General features: G+C 36.6%; 1 protein-coding gene and 1 long non-coding RNA gene across 2 annotated transcripts in view; one reads left to right on the forward strand and one right to left on the reverse strand.

Annotated features, from left to right (window-relative positions):
- Positions 1-14,606: 14,606 nt before the first annotated feature.
- LOC149132531 (uncharacterized) lies at positions 14,607-18,405 on the reverse strand. Its single transcript, XR_016244467.1, has 2 exons — positions 18,298-18,405; positions 14,607-16,077 (listed from the first exon to the last, which is right to left on the reverse strand). It is a non-coding gene; the product is annotated as an uncharacterized LOC149132531 (long non-coding RNA).
- LOC149132532 (uncharacterized) overlaps positions 16,274-23,976 on the forward strand; it is a 182,220-nt gene continuing 174,517 nt past the window's right edge. Inside the window, exon 1 of the mRNA XM_089363875.1 lies at positions 16,274-20,739. Coding sequence (XP_089220001.1) covers positions 20,030-20,739 — 710 coding nt within the window. The 5' untranslated portion in view covers positions 16,274-20,029. The remainder of the gene's footprint in view (positions 20,740-23,976) is intronic.

Raw genomic sequence — 23,976 nt, forward strand, 5'->3', positions numbered from 1 at the left:
TTTTATATAATTAATAATTTTTAATTTAAGAAGGTCTTTTCTCTCTTCTTTCCTTGTTTATTCTTTCAGTAGAAGAGCATATGCTCAAAACTTAAAAGAATTCTTGTATTTTTCTTCAGCGTTAACCTAATACACTCTACTTGTTTTTTGTTTTTTTTACCTCACCTTTATGTTTTTCATAAGTTTTGCACCATACATACAGCTGCAGCTCCGATTATCTGGCAACTGATGGTCTGGCACTCCTTTAATTCAGATAAATTACGGAGAAGGAGAATTGAAATTCACGCAGTCGTCAGTCTAGTTCACTTTGCGATCACAGGTGGCGTTGTGTGTACTATGTGTTTTCTTGCATTTCTTACAGTGCACTTGTTAATGATGATACCAAAATTTTGAGAGATCTCTGCTTCTTTAGCATGAAGCTACCTTAGATATGACTTCTACATTATTAATTTAATACATATCTACTTGTATTTAATAATATAAATTATTAAATATCTATTCAACACCATATATTTGTTTAATTAAAGCTGCTAGCTGTTCATGGTACTTTAGTCGCATGGAAGGTGTATAATCAGTAGGTTAGAGGGGCGTTGATGTATTATTATTATTATTATTATTATTATTATTATTATTATTATTATTATTATTATTATTATTATTATTATTATTATTATTATGTAACCATGGATGGTCCAGCAAGACAGTTAATCCATTAAAGTCGGTGTATCCTTTTCTCTTCTTTCAGCTACAACATCATCAGTGTTTTGCTGGATGAAGGCTAAGATTGTGGAGAGAGTTTCTACATCTGCTGGTGTCAATATGTACATGTTATGTTAAGTCCTTTACTCGTTACGGAGCATAGACCATCGACAATTTTTCGCAATTGCTCTTTTCTACAGTTGCAACAAAGGACACTGGAAAATCGGTGAAGTATCTGAAGATGTGAGAACATACGCTAACCAATCACTGCATTCAAAACCCAATGTCAATACAATACGCATTATTTTTAAGACAGCCTGTTTCTGCTTTGTGTGTAAGTGTGCTTATGTACGTATGCCTGTGTATGTATATGCATGCATGTATGTATGTTAGTTGGTAGGAAAACGTTCTCTTCCAGAGACACATACACATAAATACACACACACAGATGTGAAATAGTCAAAACTTCGTTATTCCATCATCCTCTTCTACCTTTTCTTTCAGTTACTCCTCATTGAATTGTCTTTTGCCTTTTTTTCTTTTTGCCCACTTCTGCACAGACACTCGTGTTTCAAGGGCCATTAAATTTTAATCGTTCTTCCTTAGGGGTCACCGAAATGTTTTATTAATTCTCCACTTGGCAGTTTCACTGTAGTTTTATAGCAATTAATCTCCCTGTCTTTATCTCTCTCCAACCCTTTTAGTTTCTCTTCTTATCTACATATTGAAGTTTCATTCTGCCACATCCCCCCTCTCTTTCCTCCAATTTATGTAAAGATGATTTAGACTAGATACTTCCCCCGTAGTTTGTTTGGTTATCTCACAATCTGCTTTCAAATTTATTAGGCTGGAAAGAAAGTTCTGTCACATTTCAAGATGGGGGAAAGAAACAAATTGATGTATTGAATCATGATAACATTTACCCTCACCGTTGATAAAACAATTCCACCTATTTGGCAAACTGTTGACCTAATGGGCATAAAATTCTTCAGCTTTCGAAGCAAAGAAACACTCAACAACATTTTTAACCTCTTCACAATTAATAAACTGTTTTTCTTTCTAAATAACGTTGCAAAGATTTCAGAAGGTGACAGGAGCAAGATCAAAAGAGAAAAGAAGATGAGGGAAAACTTTCATAATTAGTACCATAATTGTTTGTTAGGGGGTGACTTGACCAACATGTGGTCTTGCATTATTGTGTAAGAGCTATGATTTACCAATGACAGGCGCTTTTCTTGTGAATTTTTCTATAATGTTTCCAATTGACGATAATACGTCTGAACGTTAACTGTTTTGGTTAAATACTTCATGACAAACGACACCCTTCAAACACAGTACATGACTTTTTTTTCAGTATAGTCCTAGTTTCGGAACGGATTCTCCTTTTTTTCTGGGTTCTGACCACTGTCGTTTTGTTAGATATAATTATAGAGAATCCACCTTTCATCACTTGTGAGGATTCTATCCAGAAAGGTTCGATAGCAAATCTACTCTTCAATGACAAGTAGAGGGCAGCTATTTATAGTCAGATGATGAGGGACCCACTGACGAGTTCAGACACTTTTCCTGATACTTGAAGACGTTTTATGACCAAAGTGTGACTAAAATGGAACTGTTTTGTTAATTCTTGTGCAGTCTGCTTTGAAAGGTCATATCTAAACTCATTTTAAAAGGGGTAAAATCGATATGAACTTAACCCTTATCTCAGGGGAGAGGTGATCCAAATTCATCTGGCCTCTAACCTTTGACCTGTCCATCATTAGAGGCCCTATCAGGAGCTTGCACTCTAATGGAATAGTTCTAAGGGTCATTGAGACACAAATGTCACCACACTGCAATGATGACTGGGATTTGTAAAGGAACCTTACTAATAGGAAGGAAGATTTTAATGGCACAGCCTCCTTTTACGTTACTTATTATTGAAGATGAAGAATTTAGTGGCAAACCCTCTCTAGCCAACAAGAACGTTTTTTGCTGTTGCTTTCATTTGTCAATGAAGCTGGAAAATTTAGTGGTTCTTTTAATCGTTCATGTTTTATCTTTTACTTGTTTCAGTTATTGGATTGCAGCCATTCTGGGGCACCACCTTGAAGAGCTTAGTTCAGTCATGGGCAAACTGTGGCCCACGGGTCTTTCTGAATGGCACACTTAACGAAAAATTATCTTGATTTTTTTCCCTTTTAACTGTATAGCCTGCCTAATGACAAGTCATGCCTTATGCGACCCACTTCTTGAAGACGGTTATTCATGCATGGTTTAGTTGAACAAATTAACTCCAGTCTGATACATATTCTATCGATCTCTTTTGATGACCCACTAAGTTACGAGGACATAAACAGACCAACAGTGATTGTCAAGCGGTGGAGAGGACAAACAGAAACACAAAGACACACACACACACACATGCACACACTCACTCAAACACATGACAGAATTCCGTCTACCAAATTCGCTCACAAGGCACTGGTTGGCTTGGGGCTGTAGCAGCAGATACTTGTCCATGATGCAACGCAGGGAGACTAAACCCGAAAATGTGTGGTTGTGAGGATTTTCGAAGCAGTCCTTATAGACTAATGAAGTTGAAGATTGTAATAGTGTCCCTCCACTACCCAATAGGGACAAAGATTTTAGTGGTGACCTTTCCTACCAACAATAGATTAAGAGATTGACTTGGTATTATGAAAAAAAAAAGAAGGAAAAAACCCCAAAAAAACTTTATAAAAATAAAATTATCTATCTATCTATCTATCTATCTATATATATATATATATATATATATATATATATATATATATATATATATATATATATATGTATATATATGTATGTGTAAGAAAATTAAAAAAGCCAATTATTGGAATTTCATTTGCATCATTATAATTCCACACTGGAAGCTGTTTGTTAGTAAGTTTTCTAAATTTAATTAACCTAATTATGCTTCTTTTCAATTAATCATGATTGATCGAACCTATTGTTTGAATATGGTTCGAAATTTGATTGGTTATTCCACCACCACCACCACTGTTCTTACCAGTGTTACTACAACGACAATCATCATCTCATCCCACGGCTATTAGTAACACCACTGACCCTCTTCACATAGTGCTACAACTGCAACTATTACCTTACACTTACTACTACTACTACTACTACTACTACTACAACCAGCATCACTACTACTATTACCACTTCCACCACTACTATTATTACCACATTCACTACCATGTCACCACCACCACCATCACCACTACCACCACCAATACTACCACGACTAAATAAATAAAGGCAGTGGGAGTGGCAGTAAGCAGTGGTGGAGTAAATATTTAGAGAGGTGCTTTTTATGTTCCAGGTTCAAATCTCATCTATGTCTACTTAGCCTTTCATCACTTCCACCCACCAAGTTTTGTTGTTGTTTGGCACTCAGGTCAGCCCTAACTGACCAGACCTGTGGTCAAAGACGTTCCAGCCATAGCAATCCTGTCTGCCATCCCAGATATTGTGCACCCAAGACTATGGCAGGGTGTCATTTGAAGGAAATTTGGCTGATATTTCTAGCAGGATGAGCAAATACTTATCTTTTACTTGTTTCAGTCATTAGACTGCAGCCATGCTGGGGCACTGCCTTGAAGGGTTTTTAGTCAAATGAATTGATCCCAGGACTTAATTTCTTTAAAGACTGGTACTTATTCTGTCGTTGTAACTGACGGATTGCTCCTTCCATATTTATATATATATATATCATCATCGTCGTTTAACGTCCGCTTTCCATGCTAGCATGGGTTGGACGATTTGACTGAGGACTGGTGAAACCGGATGGCAACACCAGGCTCCAGTCTGATTTGGCAGAGTTTCTACAGCTGGATGCCCTTCCTAACGCCAACCACTCAGAGAATACATACATATCCATATGTATGTATATATATTATGTTTATACATATCTATCTGCATGTGTGTGTGTGTGTGTGTGACAGATTAATTCCTTACTCATTAGCTGCTCACTGTTCGATTGCTGCAAATGGCGGTTGGTGCATATGAGCTAAATCTGCTGCTGTGTGTTGTAATTTAAGTCACAACAAATGAACAATGTTACAATTAACATATGTTTTATTCAATAATAATCTCTTTTGTTTTGCTTTAATTTAAAGACAAATAAATCGAGATTATTACCAACATTTTCTTGTCTTCAATGTCTGGAATCTGTGCAGGATTATTTTGCATTGCATTCTAATTAAAGTCGGACAAATTTACAATGGAGTTTGCAGTATCTTAATTTAGGATAGAAAAACATAATTGTCAAGAATACCAGGAGAAGGAATAGAAATTGACTGACAGCAAGAATAAACAGAATCAGCATAAACCAGAACCCATACTGATTAATTGAATAATTAACTTCTGTGTTTATTTCCAACTGTGTGACTACACTTAATTCGTTTCTTATACTTTAATACTCGTTTCAAATTTTGATGCAAAGCCAGCAAGTTTGGAGAAAGAAGTAAATTAATTACATTGACCCCAGTGCTTAATTGGTATTTATTTTATTGATTCTGAAAGGATGAAAGGTAAAGTAGACCTCGATGGAATTTGAACTCAGAATGTGATGGTGGCCGAAATGCAGCAAAGCCTTTTTGTCTGGCATGCTAACAATTCTACCAGCTCACCACTTTGTCATCACATACTTTAATATTGCAATGTTATGTTATGGCGAAATGGTCGTGAATGGTGAATAAGATGGATTTCATGGAGGTGAAGGTTGGATGCAGACAAACTAGCAGGGAGGGCAGAATTACCGGTGTGTGTGGAATTTATGGAGAAGTACTAAAAGATGGTACTATCTCAAGGTTCAGCCCTTACTGTTATGTGGTGGCATGTATGCCTCAAAGATCCTGAGAATTATGTCAGTGGAGTGCAAATTTCTAGAAGGAACTCTCACACTCAAGGATAGAGATCAGATTAAAATGGACAACCCCTTCCCAGAGGTAAAAATGGGTTTGCATAGGGCCAGCATCTCCACCTAGAAAAAATAAAGTTACAGAAGCATTGTTGACAATTCAAAACCAAGACATTCAACCTGTTTTGGTGACAGTACTTTTTGGCACTGGAGGCAAACACACACATGCACGTAGAAATATAAACACACAGATTGAGAGAGAGAGCGAGAGAGAGGGAAGGAAAGAGGGAGTGAGAGAGAAGAAAAGAAACACTAAATTGTCTTATGTCAAATACACATATGGAGTGAGAGAAAGAGAGAGAGAGAGGCATTATACATACATGCAAGCATAACTAGATGCTCACACTCATAAACAGAGAGAGAGAGAGAGAGAGAGAAATAGAGAGAGAGAGAGATGGAGGAGAAAGAGGGAGGGAGAGAGAAATGAGGGTGAGAGAGAGTGGAAACAAGAGAAACATTAAAACGTCTTAGGTCAAATAAGCCAGCATCGAATCAGGTGACGCCATACAGGTGCCACTGAAAAGGCAGCACCAAAACAGCTGTGCCAAAACGTCTCATATCCACAAGGAATGAATATCTGAAACAGCTCCAGAAAGAAAAAAAAATATACAAAAGATAATATTAGTGATGTTAACAATTTTAACGTGAACGTTTTTGTGTAATAAACTGTAATGCTATAAAATTAAATCAGTTTTTGCATTTGAGAGGGTATTTTTGGAATAGGAAGCACATGGATATGAATTATCAAGGGAAATATATATATCAAGCAAAGAAGAAGAAAGAGGAATGTTGCTTTATGTTAAGTGAGGTATTTCCTTTGTGTCTGTAGAACGGGAAAAACATTTCAACAAGTATAAAGATAAAAAGCAGGAATAACGATCTGTTATTTGTGTCCATCTACAGAAACCCTATCAGTAACAATGAGAACGGCAAAAAGCTTTTGGAATTATTGCAGGAGATTGGTGAAGATAAAACAGAGAATAAAGCGGTGTTGAGGAATTTTAATTTAGTGTGCATTGATAAGGGAATCCATTACAGTGTTATTCAAGAGAAGGTACTCTAGGATATGAATTTAATGAGAAGTGTAAGAGATTGTTATTTCTCATGTGCACACGACATAACAAGATTTAAAGGGAAACATAGTTCATGGTGTAGTTTCTGAAGATGAAGAATTTGTGGATGATGTATGTATAAAGTGAGTTGGTTAGTCATTAAGTGACCACCACCGCCACCACCACTACTATGATTATCATCATCGTTTTTACATCCATTTCTCTATGCTTGCATGAGCTGAGTGGAGTTTATTGAGGTACATTTTCTACGGTTGGATGCCTTTCCTCTCACCAACCTTTAACTGTTTTCAAGCAAGATGATATTTCCCCATGGCCAGACGTATTTTTGCAGAATATTGGAAATTGGATATTACACAATGTGAAGATAAGGAGATGCAAACACACACACTCATATATGACAGGCTTCCATACAGTTTCCATCTGCCAAATCTACTTACAAGGCATTGGTCAGTCTGGGGCTGTAGTAGACAACATTTGCTCAAGGTGCCATGCAGTGGGATTGAAACCGAAGCTATGTGGTTGTAAAGCGAGCTTCTTAACCTGATTTTAATGCTGGCGCATTTTTATTCATTTGTCATTAATGCAGTCAATCATTCACCATTCATTCATAATTCATTTAATCAGTCAGTTAGTCATTGATCATTCATTGATGATTCAGCCATCAATTTAGTTTGTTTATTCAAATGGCTGTTATGCTCAGTTGCTCTGGATGTCTTTAGGCACCAACTGTTTGGTCACCCATTAGCCATGGACAACTATATAGTGACCATAATTTATGTCACATGAGACATGACTTATCATAAGGTGGGCTGCATGAGACATGGTTCATCATAAGGTGGACCACATGATACATAGCTTATCATAAGGCAGGATGCATGAGATATAGGTTATCATAAGGCAGACAGCATGAGACAAGGCCTATCTTTGCTTATCTTAGAGTGGGCCACATGAGACATGGCTTATTATAAGGCAGGTAACTTTCCGATTGCCATGTCATTCATAAAGTCTCATGGGCAACATACGGCTCATGGATCGCAGTTTGCCTTTGACTGGTCTAAGTCACAGAGAATTACCAAATGGCCAATCTGAGTCGTCATTTGAGACCTCATCCACGGGAGGAGAAAGTAATGTTGTTTTTATACAAAAGCCATGGTCATGATTCTAACGACAGATAGTAATTCAACAACTCCTGATAACCTTAGGGTGCTGACGATGGTGTGGAGTATGTAGTTCATAATGTCATCATGCTTGACGTAAGTGAAAGCTGCAGTTGATCGATTGATCGCTGATGATGGGGATGATGGTGATGTTGGTGATGATGATGATGATGATGATGATGATGACAATCATCATCGCCGCCGCTGCCGCCACCACCACCACCATTCTTCATTCATTAAACTAGTCATTAATTCATCATTTACTGAGGCACTTATTTATTCAGTCATTAATTTAATTATTAATTAATTCAATCATTAATATATTTATCCTTTTATTCTTTCAGGCACTCACTCATTTATTTATTCATTCTTTCATTCAGTCAGTCGATCAGTTGGTCATTATCTAATTAATTATTCAATTAATTCAATAATTCATTATCCGTCTCAGTCATTCATTCTTCTGTTCTTTCTTTTCACCATTCTCTCCTTCATTTAGCACATTCAAGTGAACCTTATAGGATTCACTTTTAACATGATTCTTGATAGAATTAGCTAAAAAGCGCTGAGATAGGATATCTTCAACAATGGAGGCTTCGAACTCAGCATTACAAGCTCAAGGAAAATACTTTAATATTTCTAAGATTTTACTGTTCTGCTGCTGCTGTTTGCAAAAGGTAATAATTATTTACATCTAATTGGACAAAACCATTTGAGTTTTAAGCACTTCTTCTGTCTTGTGAGTGAGCTGCACTTGCTCATGGTTATCTATTTAACATGTGGTAGTGCTTGCTCCAGTATGGTCAGAATCAAGCAGGTGGAATGAATTAAAGGAGATAATAAATAAAGCAAATTAGAGGAATCTTTAATAGTTCAGTTTTTTTTTTGTTTTGTTAAAGATATAGCAGGCGATTGTAATATGTGCAGTTTCTCGTAGAGATAAACGCAACACTTGTGCGCTCTTACTGAATGAAGACGGGAGGCCATGTCAAGTAGTTCCAGGTTATAACCTGAAACTTCTCGACATGGGATGATATTTCCCTGGTCTCGAAGCTTCCAGATAAAATGAGAGAAGTGGGTGGAGATTTTCCTGTTCAGCATTGTGTGCTACAATAGAAACAAAGCATATAACCATAAAAGTTTCATCTCAGGCACACTCTTGCAATTGCCGAAACCAATATATTTGCCCAATGAGAGGATTCTGCTTTTCCAAGTCCAAGCTAGTGGTCATAAAACAACACTATGAGATTCTATCTCTTAGAAACTTCATGGGATTTACAACCAAAGACTTCAAGAGAAGGTTAACTCATTATACGTGCTCGCTCAAGTCCTGAGACAGAAAAAAGTTCACCTTAGAGTCTCATTTTATTGTGGATGGATGTCGTGGGAAGGCTTCAAAACAAGGGTAATGGCACATTCTCAACAAGATTCAACCTTACTTGTGTCACTGCTGTGCTTGTCTCTATCAGGAAATGCAAATATTGCAATAGCAATAACCAAAGAGTGATTCGTCATTCTCCAGCCCCATCTCTCTAATTTTAAGCCATTATATAAACTATTAATGAAATTTAAATTTCGCAGTAATTGCTAAAAAGAGCAAGGGGGGGTTACTCCTAGCTGTTATATCAGAGTTGCCTCCCATGCAAGCAACTATCACTAACTACCAAGATACCTATTAACATTACATCATGAGAAGTGACCAATGAGAATGAAATTCATACAAAGACAGACAGGCACGATGACCGTCATACCACTTAGTATTAAACATCTGAGCAATCCGATGTAGTTTTTGCATCTGTATGTCACACTTTTAATAATAATTATAACAATCATTTCCACTACCAGAGCATACTGAGGAATTCCAATCACATTTCGGGGTCTGCTACCTCAACAGCTCCTTTATAGGATCCAGTTAGCTCAAGACATCATCCGGAAGAACCACGGCTGGTTTCGGCCCCTACTCCTTTACCCTTTTTGATGTGGTGGAGCCTCTCCCCCCCCCCCCCATCTTTTGGAGGTGTCTTCAGCTCTCTTGTTGAGTGCATTATTCTTTGGCCTTTTGTTCTTTCTTTGAAACAACGGCAATGAATGTCAGCGGGCAAATAACCATTCTGCTAAATGTCGCTTTAAATACTCGGCGGTAGGCTCCAGCAGTTAGCACCAGCTAAGTGTCACATGACACTATCTAACCTTCAACTGGCCAATGGGTCAGTGCTGAATGAACCACTGATAAACAAAGCTTGCATGAACCAAACAAATACTAGGGTCAAGTTAATCGGTCCTAGTCCTTAATCCCCAAAACCTGCAGCTTTGTACCGGTGTTAGAAATTGTATTAAATATGCTAGCACTAATTAAACTTTTGTTACTTGGGTGTTGTTGACGAGTGAAAGAAAAACTTGGCAGAATGAACCATAACTTGAGAACGTTAATTGTTAGCTGGTTTATATGTTCTGTGGTAGGTGTGGTGGTGGTGGTAGAAGTGAGCTGTGTGTTGTTCGGGTGGTGAGGTTGTGAGCAGTGACTGGACGCGTTATTAGTTTTGGGTGTGTATTCATCATTTGCCTTGTATTATGTAACTTGTGTGTGTATGTAAAATACATATGTATGCGGTTGTAATGTATTTTCTTACTGGTTTCAGTCATTCGATTGTGGCCAGAATATAGACTTCCTTTCAAACGCATACACATGTATTTGCATATATACACCAGAATACACACACACACACACATACATATATAATTGTGTAAACACACACGTGTGTGTGTGTGTGTGTGTATTCAAGTGTATAAATGCAAATACATGTGTATGTGTTTACACAAATGTGTATGTATGTATGTATATATGTATATATGTGTATACGCATATACATATATATGTATATACATATATATATATATATATATATATATACATATATGTATATACATATATATGTATATACATATATATACATATATATGTATATACATATATATACATATATATGTATATACATACACACACGCATATATATATATATGCACATGTATATATATATATATAATGTATATATGTGTATATATGTGTGTTTATACACACATGCACGCACACACACACACACATACATAACTGTACAAACATATATAGCATGTGACTGTGACTGGTTGGTCATGTGTAGAGTTAATGTTCTGTCATCGTTGTTGATGGTTTGTTATTTCGTTTGATTACGCAGGAGTATTTTGGTAAGTGATTAATAAATAGGTGATTATTCTCTGCAATTTATCCAGAAGATTGTTTTGGCGTTCTTTATTCAAGAGTTAAAAATCTCTCTTTTGTATGTATGCCTGTGTGCTTGTCTGTCTGTGTGTGTGTGTAAAAAAGGAGGCTTCTATTGTTCCATCTGTAGGCACATGGTTAATTATCTCGAGGTGGATGGAGATGTCTGGTCTATTAAGTAATTGTCTTCATTTTCCACATTAACAAAAGTTTTCAGCTTCGTCTGTTAACATTTATATTTTCATGCTAACTAAACTGGAGACACCTTAAGCATTTGTCTAGTCGGTGGTTGTATATCGTCTGATCATTTACCTTAATTGAAAAACAAAAAAAATTAAGTAATTATAAATCCTTGAAGAGAGTCAGTCTTTTGCAGTAATTTAGGTTCTTTTCTCAAAATTTGATCTCACTGCCTCATGGTGACGAGACTGTGGTTGTGCTTTCAATGCGACATCAATGCACAGCTAGGCACATACACCAGGGTGTGCACCCTTAGCTAGGAAGGTGCCATACTGAAGTAAATATTTATTGTGCCGGTGGCACGTGTAAAGACATTCGAGTGAGATCGTTGCCAGTGCTGATGGACTGGCTCCTGTGCAGGTGGCACATAAAATACACCATTTTGAGCGTGGCCATTGCCAGTACCGCCTGACTGGCATTCGTGCTGGTGGCACGTAAAAGTACCCACTACACTCTCAGAGTGGTTGGCGTTAGCAAGGGCATCCAGCTGTAGAAACTCTGCCAGATCAGATTGGAGCCTGGTGTAGCCATCTGGTTCACCAGTCCTCAGTCAAATCGTCCAACCCATGCTAGCATGGAAAGCGGACGTTAAACGATGATGATGATGATGATGATCGACCCTGAAAGGATACAACTGGTATAGGTGTGTTTACGCCCACAGAACTTAGCAGTTCGGCAAAAAGAGCACCAATGGAAAAAGTACCAGCCTCAAAATATAAGTACCGGTGGCGATTCGTTCAAATAAAATTCCTCAAGGCAGTGCCCCAGCATGGCCGCAGCCTAATGACCGTAACAAGTAAGAGATAAAAGATAAAAGATTTTAACATTCGTTGTGTTTAGTGTCGTTGTAATGATGTAATTAAAGTCTAGGTTATTGATAGAGGGGCGGCGGATAATTAACTTTATTACGTTGGTAATATAGTCTGGAATGTTAGTCAAATTAGTAGACTTGTTTTCAGATGTAATTACTATTCTACTTATCTTGTAATTACTTATCAATTAAGCAGCAGTGAGCACTGCATAGTGATCAGTAAGCTGCATCCAAGATGGAGAAATCCCCGGATAAAGATTTTGTACTTTTATTTTACGTGAAGAACGCACAGTAGTGGCTGTGTGGTAAGAAGTTTGCTCCCTAACTACATGCTTCCAGGTTCAGTCCCACTGCATGGCATCTTCAGTAAATGTCTTCTACTCGTACTACAGCCCCAGGCCGAGCAAAGCATTGTGAGGGGATTTGGTAGGTGGAATCTGAAGGAAGCCCCTTGTATGTGCGTTTGTGCGTGTGTGAGTGCGTGCACGATTTTATTTCCCCTCGTTGCTTGACAACCGATGTTGGTTTGTTTACGCCCCCATAACTTAGCATTTTGTTAAATGAGCATGACACAATAAGTATCAAAGTACTGGAATCGATTCAGTCAACTGAATCCTGTATAGTGGTGCCCCAGCATGGTCGAAATTCAATGCCTGAAACAAATGAAAGACATTGCCTAGGTTCTTCAGAAAAGCATGACAGTCACAGCAGCCCCTATCTCCTTCTATAAGCTTCGTCAAAATAAAAACCATCTAGTTTTGAGGGTATAAGTTATTTTGTATATCCCTGAGTAGTCTCATACCCCTCATTAAGGCGGTGCACTGGACGGCACTGCCCCTTCACTTTTCATAGGTGAATCCTTGGATTTACAGTGATATACTTATTTTTGAAACTCCCAGGCACCAAAGTCTGGTGACGAGTCTGAGCAGACCCATGGCTATCATTTTACTTTAGCAGAAATCATGATTTTCTCAAAGAGTTTCCTCATTAATGCACACACACAAAAATGTATATATATATATATAATGATAATGATACATATAGAGAGATTTGCATATGTACATATACGTACATGTATTTATGTACATACATGTGCATCTCCATATTGAGAGAGGCAAAACAGTCTTCTCAAGATGTAAATACAACTGAGAAAGGCTGTAATCTGGGCAGTGCGCTTTCAGAGGAGTCTGTCATGAGACCAAACACGCTTTTCTTTATGCGGTGTCAATGTCAGAATTGAGACACATTGGAGGAATGCATACATCAATCGATTCTTCCAGGAGCCATAATTTTCAGTGACTTGTGGAGGGTCTACTCTCACATTCCTGAAATTGATGGTTATAATTTTCAACACGGAACAGTTAACCAGAAAGATGATACCCACATGCAACAGGTGGAAAGCACCCGAGCCTCTGTAAAATGAAGTAATAAACGACGCTGTGGAACCCACCGTTCTATGGTTGACTTGAATCTCCACAAGTTTATGTGGTGCAAGAGATATGAAAACTGTAATTTGACAAACTTCCATTCTCTAATAGGTTAATTTGATCTGCATTACCCTTCTAATTTATATTGTCATCTGTATTTCTCATAGTTTAATTGAATGCACTAGCATGGGCATGCAGGCTGTGGCATAAAAAAGAGGGATAAAACTTCGGTCAAAGATTGTTGTAGTTACTTTTGAGTAAAGATGTTTAGATTTTCAACATTTAATACTACTTTGGAACTGTCATTCAACTTTTACTTTTGATTCCTGTCATGATCTTCAGGGTGTTCTTTTAGAACCCTCAAAAGATTGAAGATTTATGTACACAATATTAAGAGACAAGACTGTATCATTTGGTTTTCATTTGTATCAAACTGGTGCATGAATATGCAGTTCTACATTAAAATCTTGCTAAGATTACCAACATTAATGGCTTCAGAAAGAATAAGAGACCACTTCTGTTCTGAGCTCAGATTTGAAATTCTGATTTATCAATAATTTGCAAATAGCAAAAATGTCATCAAATATTGACATTTTGTATCAAACGTTTCTTTTATTTGCAATATTTTTGTTGTACTAGCATTATAATTTCTTAATTACATTATTAATTAGCTTAATCAACTTGTTCTATTATAATACTTTGTTTTTTTTTTCGGTCCATTAAAAATATTTTTTTCAGGTAAAAAAAGCTCATGTTCTGCTCCAGCATGTTTCACCTGAAAAATGTTGCTCACATGTCTATATGTACTGCTGTTAGTAAATGTTCTTATTTATTCTTCTCCTGTGTACGTTATTGTTCCCCGTTTGAAGTTAAATACACAGAAAGTCGCTCGAAGCACGACTGCTTGCTTCTCGTTAGTGCCATTCCAGTTGCCAACCTCACAATAAACAAAAATATAGCAACCTTTTTAAGGCTGAATCATTGTTGAGATGCGAAAATAAAATTGTCACATGGTAAAACAATATGTGTTTATTTAATAATGAAATGCGATAGTGATCCTTGTTTATTTTTTTGATGATTCCTAGAACTCTTAGGTTTTTCAACAAAAAAAAAAAGGCTAAACTCATAAATATATGCATGTATACATGCTAAGTACCTCTGTTAAACAGGCTTGACCATGTCTCTATAGTTGTATGATGTGCAGGCTTAATCAAGGTTTTTCACTGACAAATTGTTATCCATACATGTGAATCTCCCCTTTCCATATCATTGATGATTTTTGGAAGGGATGAATACTGCTTCTGGGACAATACAGCTTGTCACAAGTGTTGCAGTCAGACCATGCTGAGAATCAGAACAAAAGCAGGCAAGGCATTTTATCCAAAGCTCTAATGATTCCGACAATTTATATATGGTGAATACTACATATATATATATATATATATATATATATATATATATATATATATATATATGGTGAATACTCCATCTTTACAGACTGCTGTCTCTTTGTTATTCCTCATTGTCAATGAAATTTTTGTCTTTCCATCCATGACGTCTCAGATGACTATTAGACCCGCTGCAGACCTGCATGGTTTGATGCATAGGTGACCGATGAAATTTAACTGACTGTGCACTTGCAACTGGTTAGGTCAGCACATGACACCACTCATCCATCACAAGAGGACTTTCAGTAAATAGAACGACAAATGAGGTCAAATAAAAAGACATCTTTACGTCACTGGATTATAGTGATAAATGCTAAGCAAGAGCAAGATGGCCAGTAATCATGTGAACCTGCAGGTTTTACATGAGTGTCCCTCTTTTAGAAGGATCCAGTGACAACAGCTAGAGGTCCTTCACTTTCAGTGGTTTTACTGTGCACTGTAACACGAACCTGGGGTAATTCTATGTCCCTGCACTCAGACGGGGTGTCATCACATATCGTAGTGAACCCATAGCTGGGATCCTGACAGATGCAACTACTTCAAGTCAAAGTAGACCTCAGAACAGTGGTGGCTCAGAGATAGTTCCATGCTCCACGAATTCCTGGAACCCCTGAACCGGGGCCTCACTAATGGATGCAGTTTAAAGTCATCCCCTGGATATGGCTTATACATACATAGAGATGCAGGCATATGCTCCCCAACCATGTGGTCTTGGGTTCAGTCCCACTGCGTTGCACCATAGGCAGGTGTCTTTCATTATAGCCCCAGGCCAACCAAAGCCTTGTGAGTGCATGTGGTAGATGGAAATTATGAGGAAGCTCGTCGTATATGAGTGTGTGTCTTTGTGTTTGTACTCTACCACCGCTTGACGACCGATTTTGATTTGTTTACGTCCCCGTAACTTAGTCGTTCGACAAAAAACACCGATAGAATAAGTACCAGACTTTAAAAATAAGTACTGGAGTCGATTTGTTCGACTAAAGCTTCAAGGCGGTGCCCCAGCATGGCCGCAGTCCAAAGCCTGAAACAAATAAAAGATGTATGAGCGTAAAGTACATACAACCACACACACACATATTTATATAGAATTATATTACATATTCCTTTAGTTTCACTCTTTGGACGAACAATGTTGGGGAATGTCTTTCAACGGGTTCTATTATATAGTTTTACACACACACACAATCATTGAGTCTGATAAGCACGTTGGCGTGAAACTCTAGATCCTCGAGTCACTGGTATCCGAATGAATCTTATGCATCAAGTTCGTAAAGCCTAACACACTCACACACTTTGTGTTTGAGCAGCTTCAAATACACAGACTTTTTATTTAAGACCACGAGTTGCTACTCCAGTCTTTCAAACACAATATATATACACACACACACACATACATACATAATTTGTGCGTATTGCACCATGCGTCGATCGCCTCGCACAGCAACATTAGTAGTAGTTAGTAACAGTCGTAGTGGTAGTAGTGATTGTACTACTACTACATTGTCCATCATGTAACAGTTAAAATGACTTCAGCACCACTTCGTGTATTTTACACTCACAAGTCACTAACGGAGATTCTGTATGCTGAATACAACAGCCAAATCTACCTCAGATCACGTTCTATCGTCTTTTAAGATTTATCAGGACAGGCACATTGCATGTATAATGTACCTCTTAAATACACAATAAAATAGGATGATCACGATTGGAACTTAATTAATCATCATACATCTTGTCAGTCAGGACCGACCCGTGGCTAATGGAACAACAATACACATAAACCAACGAGGAAGCCTCTACGTCGTTGCTCAACGTGCTAGAAATAACAACCAAATATCCCTTAAATCACACTCTGCCATTTCAAAAAAAAAAAAAAAAGAAAAAAAAAGGGAAAGATACGTTGTACAGTGTAGTCGTAAATGTATACAAAACGATGAGATGGTCTACACTGGAATGTCTCTGATTACAGATGTGTGCAATCAGAGCCGCCCGGAGATAATACCACTTTTTTTTTCCACTTACACACATGTTGACTGACTGGCTTCAACACACACGTCGCACACGCGTTGCGCGGGTATTCAAGCCCCCTACTCTAAACATGCACACGCAAAACTATTTGTTTAAGACCTACACACACACTTATTTACAGAAGACAAAAACAAGGGCATATTTTTAACCAGTTTACACATACATACTAGCAACCTTTCAAATCCACGCGGTCCACTACGTATATACACAGCTGGGCTCACCTCGTAATGGATAGTGAGCATGAGTACACACACGCACATGCACTGCCTTGACGAATTAGCGAACTAATTAAGCGGCTGGTTGGTTAGTTAGTTTATGGGTTAGATAATTTTCTCCTTATACACACAGACATATATATACACGCAAACATATTCATACATATATATTCAGACATGCGCGCATACATGTATATATACAAACAGAAGTCTATTGGTAGATAAATACAAACAGAAGTCTATGTATAATTTATCTCTTCGTATCTCCCCACCACCGCTATCTTTACCTTCTCTTCTTGGGTGTGTGAATAAACGTGTGCATCTATGTAATTCAGTGTGTACATACCTATAAATATATATATATATATATATATATATATATATATATATATATACTTTAAGTACCCATTAGCGTAGAAGTCTTGCCTCTGAATGTCAGTCATTGCAAGTCTTACTGTTACAACGACAGATAATGATGGATTACAACAACTGTAAAAGGTACACGAGGAGAAGAACAACAACAAGTATGTATACACATACATATACGTACACATATCTGCATAGATTAAAAGATAACTACGTGACACATCAGGGGAACATGTAATAACAACAAGTCGAATTTCTCGAAGACAAAACTAACTATATGTGTGAAGGTTTCACGAGTAATTCACACGTATGATATACCCCCATCCCACGAAAAGAAATTGAAAAAAAAAAAGAAAAAAAAAAGGTGGGGTAAGAAAAAGATAGGCAAAGAAAAAGAAAATAAACTCTACTACAGAATTGGCGCCGTTTGCTGAGAGAGAGAGAGACCCTTACATGGCCCAAATAGATGTTCACCACAAATACACATAGTACATGAAACATACACACGCGTATATTTATATATATTATACACATGTACATGCACACTCTATACATTTTCAGTGCTAGCTGCTTGCTTGCTCGACCATGGCTTTCTTTAACAATGTGACTTGCTTGCGCACGGAACAGCTTACCAGCTTTTAGTTAGAACCTGTCGGAATTTCCCACCTTAGCTTGGAACTCCATCTCGCTACATTTCTTCCCTCTCTACCTCTCACTATATCTCTTTATCTATCTTTTTCTCCTCCCACTTCATTGGCACTCCATTCAATTTCACTCTCTTTTTCTAAGTCACTCGTTCTTCTTCATAACTCTCTTTCTTCTTTTCCCTGTCCTTTTGAAATCTCAGCTCTTCAAGTGTCTTTTCTTCCAATTCCTCAGTAACCTCTCACCACTCCCTTTTCACTCTCTATTTCCTTCTCTCCTTCTCTCTCTTTGCCATCATTCTTTAAGAGATCCTCCACTGCTGCTGTTCTAAAACAAACACACATACATACAAACACACGATCGCACATGCTACTAATAGTTCTTACATGATCTGACCCCCGTCTCCATTCAGTCAGGACAATCTTATATTGGAATCAAATTATATAATATATATACATTTCGCGATCATACACATTATCCTACATTGTAAATACATACACACACATATATTCACACACGTACATGATATATATATTTATATATATATATATATTTATATATATATATATATTTATATGTAATGTGTGTGTGACTGTGAGCACCTACTTAGTGCTTTCGAAAGCTCTTGCTTTCTATACCAAATCGATTCAGTTTAATGATCTGCTCAAGTATTTATTGCATCACATAATAATAATTCAAGAAAGGAAAAAAAAAAAAAAAAAAAAAAAAAGAAACAAACCCCACAAGGATGTTATTTCACGAGAGGATCTAAATGAGCGGAAGAAATAAAATCAAGATATCAAGGAGTTATTCTATAATATATTATTAGCATCACTTGCACTGTGGAAGTAAAAGAACAGAAAGAACCCTTGACAGAGACCAGTTTCTCTTATCCCAAAAAGACTCTTATTTTATATCTATATCTTGTGTGTGTGTATATTATATGTAATAAGCTGCATCAACTCGTATGCTGAACCAACATATTGATTGATAAGCGAACGTGTGTGTGTGTGTGTGTGTGTGTGTATATATATATATATATATATATATATATATGAAATAGTAAAATTTGAAAATATTTTAAGACATTGGTTCCGTGGACGTTTCCAGAATGGTTGTGTCATGGAATTTACCACTTGGTGCTTCTGTGAAACGAAAACCTATTTCTTACACAGAATATTTACAATTTGGTCATTATTCTTCCTACCAGAAGAAAACGATTAATTACTTCACTAATTAATTAACACTAATTACACACACACACAGAATAGATACGTAAGTATGTATGTATGTATAAAATAGTATGGTCTCTGGTGTTTCAGCAACACCTTGTATATGCAATGGAACTTACTGCTTTATAACGAAACATCTGCTGATATTTCGGTCTGCTACGGCAACTTGATGCTGGGAACATCGAATGTATTTTTAAAGCCTTTATCAGAAGGAAAATTATAATTACAGTTAAAATTAATGATGATTATTCTACCTTGTTGCTGTTAAAGAATTTGAAAATATATTTAATTTTGTTGATTGTTTTGTGAAAATTTTCAACATTATGATATTACTGACAGGTTTTTTGGAAATGCCTAAGTTTACTGCAAGAAAAATCACACAAGAGTCTTGTATTGCTGCTACTGCTTCTTATAGTACACTACCATCTAGGTTAGAGCTCAAATTACGGACAAGACACTCGCCGAAAACAACGAAAACCGCTCAGCAATGGAAAGTCTTAACTTGAAGTCATTTTTCACGAAATTATTGTCTTCCAACCATGGAAGTTCGGGACATTGCAAAACGAACCGGAAATCAAGTAAAAGAGGACCGGGACCCGGCTGTGCTACGTTACCATGTCATAACATAAGTTCTCCGAAATATTCGAATGGTACCCTTCCGAAGGCTGACCAATCCCCGGGTGGTCAGCGACATGGCACTTGTACCTTACCGTCATCGTATTCTTTGGCGAATGACCCCACGGGTGGTTGTGGAAGGGGTGGCGGCTCTCACTGCAGCGATGCACACCGGACAACCCCTCCGACGAAACCCCCGAGGAAGGACCAGATATTCAGGGTAGATCTACTCTGCCATCCGGGGGAAGATATCGGACTGAGTTTGGATACAGTACCAGCAGACACTATAGATTCATGGAAATCTACTCTGAAACCTGTGAGGTCGTCGTCGCCCGGAGGAGCTTCGAATTCGGGTACTTGTGCAGTTTCGTCTGCCGGCAACTACGACAACTTCTCTATAAATGCCACCGGCTCGACCAGAGAAGGAATAAAGCAATTTTTAGGACAAGGTAGCACGTTTGTAAAAGTGATTGATGTCAGAGACGGGAGTATTGTCTTCAAAAACGGTAAAATTAAAGTTAACGACGAGGTCATTGATATAAATGGCAAGTCAGTGATAAAAGAAACGGCGAACGGCGCCAGGTGAGTCTAATGTTTTCTTCACAATCGTTATTTTAATGAATCTATGTTCACACCTAAACGACAAACTCAAGCTGTTGTATTACTTTCTTGATTTTTATATATTTTTTCTTCCGCTCAGTAATCTATTTGGATGCGTGTACTTGTATGTAAATATATACAGATGTATGAATACATCCATACAAATACACACACAATGTACAAGTATTCGTGCATATATATAATATATTATCTGTGTATGTATGCTTACACGTGTGTACGTGTGATTCTATTGATATATATATATAGAGTATATTTCTTCTATGGTGCATATTCACACCCTTGTTACCTCTGTCTCTGATACACTGCAGCCACTTAAGTGATCCACCACTTTATGGCCACCCGTTCATCTGGCCAAGTTTTACGAGATGATGATACAGAGATATAACAGATACTTACACTTTCTCTCTCTTCCTACTCCCTCTTTCTCTTCTTGGGTCTCGTCATCTCTTAAGATGATAGCATCCTGATTTCTTTTTAAGGGATTGCTTAGTGTGTTTTTGTACTGACGATGTCTTCATTTAATATACATATGATATATAACCCTTGAAACAGCATCATCATCACCACGACCACTACTATAATAAAATTTATTGGATTTCTTATATTTGATTTAGTTCGATGATGACGATGGATGTGAGAGGAGAAGTGAATCTGTCATGCCTTTCTCCAAAGAGAATTAATGAATTTTCTGAAACGGTTCCACCGTACTCCTGCAAAACCCTAAAAGAGAAAAATAAAATGAATGATAATTAAGACATCCACCTTATTTCACGTCCCTCGTGTTCTTCGTAGACACGCGTGTGCACCATAACATCCCATTTCCTTGTCTTTTACGAAGACAAAAATAAAACACACACACACACAAAAGAATTTAATGCCTTGTTGCTTCAAAGAAATCAATAATACCAATTATTATCAAACATGTTTCGGCGGTAAATAAATGAGTCTACGACCCATTTTTAGTTCCCTTTCGGGAGCCGTTTTACTATTTATCTTAGGGTTACTAAATAAAGGCTGCTGGGAAAGGCATGAATGCTACAACCCCTATTAACCCTATACGTGTGTTTTATATCTATCTATCTATCTATCTATCTATCTATCTATCTAATCAACGAAGACTTTGACTTGTTTCTCGACCTACTAGAAATAGCAGCCAAATCTCCCTTAACACATCGTATTATATCAAGAACCAAACATTAGATAAAGCAATCCTGCATATCTTCAAAAGAGACGAGGTGGTAATGACTGAAATGCCTTATCTCCTACTTTCTCATCTCCTGTATAAGATCCCTTTGCCAAGGGATCATATAATGTGAACAACCATGATATAATAATCATTATTAAAGAACATTGGAGCCATTTAGCTTCGGTCGCTAATTATTTTGGTGATTGTGGACGAAAAAACTCATGCACGTTACACTTGTCTACGTCGCCCCTCAACGTTGTGAGTTCAAATCCCAATGGTCACTTTCTTTGTTGTTATTCTTTCTAGGGGACGATAAAATAATTGTAAAGTATTAGGGGTCGATTTTGTTGACTATACTCTTTTTCAGTATTAGTCATCATCATCGACACTCCCTTATCGTTCGTTATATTTATAAAACTTGTTCTGTACACACATATATATGTACTGTCAAGCTTCCCTTTTTCCGATATACCTTTTAAGCATACATAAGTGTGCGTATGTGTATGTATACAAATAGAATTTATATAATATATTTGTGTTTGTAAAATTTGTACATATGTACTTAAATATACATGTACATAAGTGTATGTATATGTATAATTTACATATATGCACATATACATAGGCACACCTACAGAGTCGTGGGAGGGGGCACACTTATGTAGGTATGCTTATACATACGTGTTTGTATGTGTGTATAGATATGTACATGTTTATATACATGTCCACTCATACGTACGTCTGTGTATATATTCACAAACCCCAATCATAATCTGGTGGATGCCAGCCATTCACAGACTTATTTATCACCTTGTGGTAAACTAAATGACTTGATGTCTATTATTATTATTTTTATTACTCCTACTTTTAATTATTATTATCACCATCGTACTGTAAAATATATATTTTTTTAAAAATTACTTCAGCTTTAATCTCTCTCTAGCTGATCTGTCTCTTGCATTTTACTCGTCTTTCTCCAAGATTAAGTAGGCAGTCACGCTTGTTGTTCCTAAAACGGGGTTCCACTATTGGAATTCTTCGAACATGGGCAATCCCACCTCAGAACATATTCATTCAGCTGCTTCCCTCTTCAACTAGTGTTCACGTGAGCCATCCTTCCTCAACTTCGTTCGTTCCTCACTGTTTTTATTTTTTTCCTTTTCTTCTTAGTTTTGTTTACATATATATATGTTCTTTTACTTTTACAGTCTCATCTCTCTATTTCTCTCGCATCCCAAATGACGTACATTATAATCATCATCATTCATACCCCCCTCCATCCCCTTCTCATCATTATCATCATCAATGGCATCAAATACCATCGTCTTTTACTCAGCTTTGCTGCAGACATCGAGAGAAACGGTTGATCAATAAAAGGCACTGCTAAACTTACTAATACTCACATGCATTCATATACACACTCACCCACACTGCATTCGCACACATACATATACATATGTGTGTATGTTTGTATGTGACATATATACGTAAGTACATATAAGTGTCTGTATTATAAGTATCTTATATATATATATATATATATATATATATATATATATTATACACACACATGTATATATATGTATACGTACATACATATATACATATGTATATATATGAATACATACATATATGTATATACGTACATATATATATATATATATACACATGTATATATATATATATATATGAATACATACATATATGTATATATATGAATACATACATATATGTATATGTATATATATATATATATATATATATATATATATATACATATGTATATATATATATATATATACATATGTATATATATATATACATATGTATATATATATATATATATATACATATGTATATATATATACATATGTATATATATATATATATATATACATATGTATATATATATACATATGTATATACATATGTATATATATATACATATGTATATACATATGTATATATATATACATATGTAATATACATATGTATATATATATACATATGTA

This window comes from Octopus bimaculoides, chromosome 15, assembly GCF_046866305.1.
Source record: "Octopus bimaculoides isolate indiv1 chromosome 15, ASM4686630v1, whole genome shotgun sequence".
NCBI lineage: Eukaryota > Metazoa > Mollusca > Cephalopoda > Octopoda > Octopodidae > Octopus > Octopus bimaculoides.